The sequence below is a fragment of the Solanum pennellii genome, chromosome 6 (genome assembly GCF_001406875.1).
Source record: "Solanum pennellii chromosome 6, SPENNV200".
NCBI classification, from domain to species: Eukaryota; Viridiplantae; Streptophyta; class Magnoliopsida; order Solanales; family Solanaceae; genus Solanum; species Solanum pennellii.
The window spans coordinates 40925238-40929809 of record NC_028642.1 but is presented as its reverse complement, the minus strand read 5'-3'; the positions used below and the strand labels follow the sequence as shown (position 1 = coordinate 40929809).

The following is a 4572-nucleotide window of genomic DNA, read 5'->3' as shown; positions in this document are numbered from 1 at the left end:
AAGTAAAAAAAAATTAATGTGTCAACAAATAGTGTCGTTATACATGTCTAAAACAAGATAAATAGTCTAATGAAAGTCAAATTTTCAAACTATATATAATCTATAACCACTCAAATACTTCTTAAAGATTCAATAAATGGCAATTTTTGTCGAATCTTCCTAATATTTGGATTAGACAGTTCCCAATTCATATTGGAATGTACTTGTAAGAAATCCTTAATAAAACCCAATAAGAGTCCTAAAATTTTAGGAGGAATATACTAATGAAGATCCCAATAGAATCCTAATTCTATCAAGATTGATATTAAATTGTAAATTAATGTATTTATTATGGTAGTTAAGTTAGTCCTATTTGGACAGGGAAAAGGGAAGCTCCAAACCAATTCGGACAGGGAAATCAAATGTATAGGTTATAAAAGGAGTTGATATTGTCAATCAGAAAACTCACTGCTCTTTCTTCCTCTGCATCTTTATTTTGTTGTTAAAATGGCTGGGGATATGAAGGTGTTGAATGCGCTTGATTCGGCAAAAACACAATGGTATCACTTCACAGCAATCATAATAGCTGGTATGGGATTTTTTACTGATGCTTACGATCTCTTCTGCATATCTCTAGTCACTAAGTTGCTTGGACGTATTTACTATCATGTTGATGGCTCTTCAAGGCCTGGTTCACTACCTCCTAATGTTTCCGCTGCTATCAATGGTGTCGCCTTCTGTGGTACCATTGCTGGACAACTCTTCTTTGGATGGATTGGTGACAAAATAGGAAGGAAGAAAGTCTATGGCGTAACCCTTATGATTATGTCTATTTGTTCCATTGCTTCTGGCCTTTCTTTTGGTAAGGAACCTAAGACTGTTATGGCCACCCTCTGCTTCTTTCGCTTCTGGCTTGGTTTTGGAATTGGTGGCGATTACCCCCTTTCTGCTACTATTATGTCTGAATATGCCAACAAAAAGACCAGGGGTGCCTTCATTGCTGCTGTTTTCGCTATGCAAGGATTTGGTATCCTCGGTGGTGGTATCTTTGCCATCATTATCTCTGCTGTATTCCAGGCTTGTTTCAAGGCACCAGCTTATCAAGTGGATCCCCTTGGTTCAACGGTTCCTCAAGCAGATTACGTGTGGAGGATCATATTGATGGCTGGGTCACTTCCTGCACTTGTCACTTACTACTGGAGGATGAAGATGCCTGAAACGGCTCGTTACACTGCTCTTGTAGCCAAGGATGTGAAGCAGGCCACTGCAGATATGGAAAAGGTTATGCAGGTTGACATTGAGACAGAGCAAAAAGAGCTTGCAGTTTCTTCTGTTGCTGTAAAGTCCGGCAATGAATTTGGTTTGTTCACAAAACAATTTCTTATGCGACACGGACTTCACTTGCTTGGCACAGCTAGCACATGGTTTCTTCTTGATATTGCATACTACAGCCAAAACTTGTTTCAAAAGGACATATTCAGTGCCATTGGATGGATACCAGCTGCCAAGACTATGAATGCAATTGAAGAGGTTTACAAAATTGGACGGGCACAAACTCTTATCGCTCTCTGTAGTATCGTGCCTGGCTACTGGTTCACAGTGTTCCTCATTGACAGGATTGGCAGGTTTACCATTCAAGTGATTGGTTTCACAATGATGACAGTGTTCATGTTTGCTCTTGCCATTCCTTACCACCACTGGACTCTCCCTGGCAACCATATCGGGTTTGTGGTCCTCTATTCACTGACCTTCTTCTTTGCCAACTTTGGACCCAACGCTACTACATTTGTTGTGCCTGCTGAGATTTTCCCTGCTAGATTGCGGTCGACTTGCCATGGAATATCAGCTGCATGTGGAAAGTTAGGGGCAATGGTGGGTGCATTTGGATTCTTGTATTTGGCTCAACCACAAGACAAGACCAAGGCTGATGCAGGGTATCCAGCTGGTATTGGGGTTAGGAATTCACTCATTGTCCTTGGCATAGTCAACCTTCTCGGATTATTTTTCACTTTCTTGGTTCCAGAATCCAAGGGGAAGTCACTCGAAGAGATGTCAAGGGAAAACGAAGACTCAGCACAAGTAGAGAATCATAACAGGACAGTTCCTGTTTAAAAGTAGTTACTAGTTTCATTTTTTCCCCCTTTTATCCTTTATATGTTGCATCTAGTAGCACTATAGTTTCTTTACCTCAACCTATTACTCTATAGATGCTAAGTTTCATTACTTTTTGGCTTTTCTTCATTGCTCACTACTCTATAATATAGATTTAGTTAGTTTCACATTGAACTACTTTTGGGAGCATTTTGCAGTGAACCTTTTTTGTGTATATCAGACAAAATCTTATATAGCTGAACCTCAATCATCTTAATGCACTTCAAACAAAAATGACTGGAACTTTCATGTTGCCCCTCTCATATATAATTTCAGTTTAAACGAAAATAAAAGGGCAATTTTCACATATAGCAAACATAAAATTCATATTTGTATGGTATAACAAAGTTTGCATAATTATACTCCATACCAAACATATATATGTATAATTCGCTATACATATACAATTGAAGCGAATTGTATAAAACGAGAAAGAGAAAGAGACTTGGACAGAGAATTGTATAAAACGAAGTGTATAAAACGACTTATGTAATTATAAGTGTATAGAACGATTATATACAATTTGAATTTGTATAAAATGAGAAAGAGAGAAAGGCAAAAGAGACTTGGTTAGGGAATATACAACTGAATCGAATTGTATAAAACGAGAAAGAGAGAAATGATATACAATTTGAATATGTAAAACGAGAAAGAGAGATTGGCAAAAGAAACTGGGCAGAAAAATATTTTTATTGTATAATTATAATAGGACGAAAATATATGTATTTGCATGTGTATATTTCTCTCGCTTTATACAAACATAAACACAATTTATACATTTCGTTTCTGTTTGTATAAGTGAGAGAGGTGAGGGTGAAGAGCGAGATTTAGGGGAGTGGCGAGCGAGATCTGGGAGATGGGAGAGAGGAAAATAAAAATATATGTATTTATACAATTTTCTCTCACTTATACAAATAGAAACAAAATTTTATACACTTGTGTTTGTATAAAAGTGAGAGAAAGCGAGTGAGAGAGGAGAGTGGCGAGCGAGAGTTTGAGGTAGAGAGGTGACTGACAAACAGTTTGTTATGGGGCACAATTAAATCAAAAGGTGGTTTTAGCAATTAATTTGATTTATTAGTTTGCCATTATATACAATCTTCCTAAAATAAAATCAAATTCTTTTTTCCTCGAAAAACTACCCAAGACAAACATTCCTATCATATTTACTTATTGTCCCTTTAGTGTCAAATAATTATAAATTGTCTCACTAATTAATAATTTCATATTATATATACATGTAATTTTGCTATCAAATACACTAAAATAGAGAAAAGGCGACTAAGAGAAGGAGAGAGACAAGCGAGATCATCAGATACATGTAAATCACAGAATATCTGAAATATCTGAGATACCAGATACATGGATACCGAGAAAGGCAGACAAGATAAGATATTTTATTTGACTAATCTTATAAAAAATACTGAAAAGTCCGGAAATAAATTATAATTCCGAGTGGCTATTGAATGGTTACTGTAAATTCAGTGGCATACGAAAAAAAAGAAATTTGTAAGTGGTGTCAATATTTTATAATAAAAAATAAATAATTGATACAACAACACTATATTGATGACTTGGTTTGACACTAAGGGAGAATAAGTAAAACATACTTACAACTATCATTGATGACTTAGTTTTAACTATATAACTTGTTATTGCGTCGAGTTCCATTTTGAACAAGTGATTAAATTACTACAATACTATGCAAATTGTATTCAAGTTCAATCGGTCAATTTAATCCTAATTTAACTAGGAATTGAAGATTGGAAAATTGATTGTCATCAATATCAACTTCTATACAAAAATTTACTGGAAAAGCCAATTTAAATAATTAATTTTTTACTGATATTTTAGTTTTTTTTTCAGATATATATAATTTCAACTAAGCAGTGTTGAATGACATTCTTAACATAGAGTGGTCCGCACCCGACTATAATGACTTTGGTTTGGCACAATGCTGAGAAGTATGAAAATGCTTTCTTGGAAAGCTTTAACAAATATATACATGCATGAATAGAATTTGTTAGACCATTTAAGAAAGTTTTCTTGACTATAGACTTTACTAATTAAGATGGAATTTATATGAGAAATTTTTAAACAAAGAAAGTCAAACAATTTGTTATAGTAAGTTCAACTTCAAACACGATTCAATAAAAGTAGCAGTCTAAAGTTTTTTATCAAGAGATTACTTTGTGTATCAAGTCGATTAAAAATATATAAACAATTAAAATTTAATGCAGAAAATTTGAAAAAAACTTTTGATAATATATTCAATAAAAATAACTTTAAAATTACTTTTTCTCTTTTTCAAAATGGACATATTTGGATTTAACTCCTCTCCATTACTTATTCTTTCCATTTTTCCAAAGTACACATTTGGATAAAAGCCATGTGTCATAATTTATTTAAAGAAAAAATTACGCGGATAAGCAAACTTATATT

The 4572-nt window shown here is 34.1% G+C and overlaps 1 protein-coding gene across 1 annotated transcript; it reads left to right on the top strand.

The window, feature by feature from the left end:
• The first annotated feature begins 486 nt into the window (after positions 1-486).
• Positions 487-2158, top strand: LOC107022761 (inorganic phosphate transporter 1-4-like). The gene has a single exon (XM_015223350.2). The coding sequence runs from the start codon at positions 487-489 to the stop codon at positions 2089-2091; it is 1605 nt and encodes a 534-aa protein (XP_015078836.1). The 3' UTR covers positions 2092-2158.
• The last annotated feature ends 2414 nt before the right edge of the window (positions 2159-4572 follow it).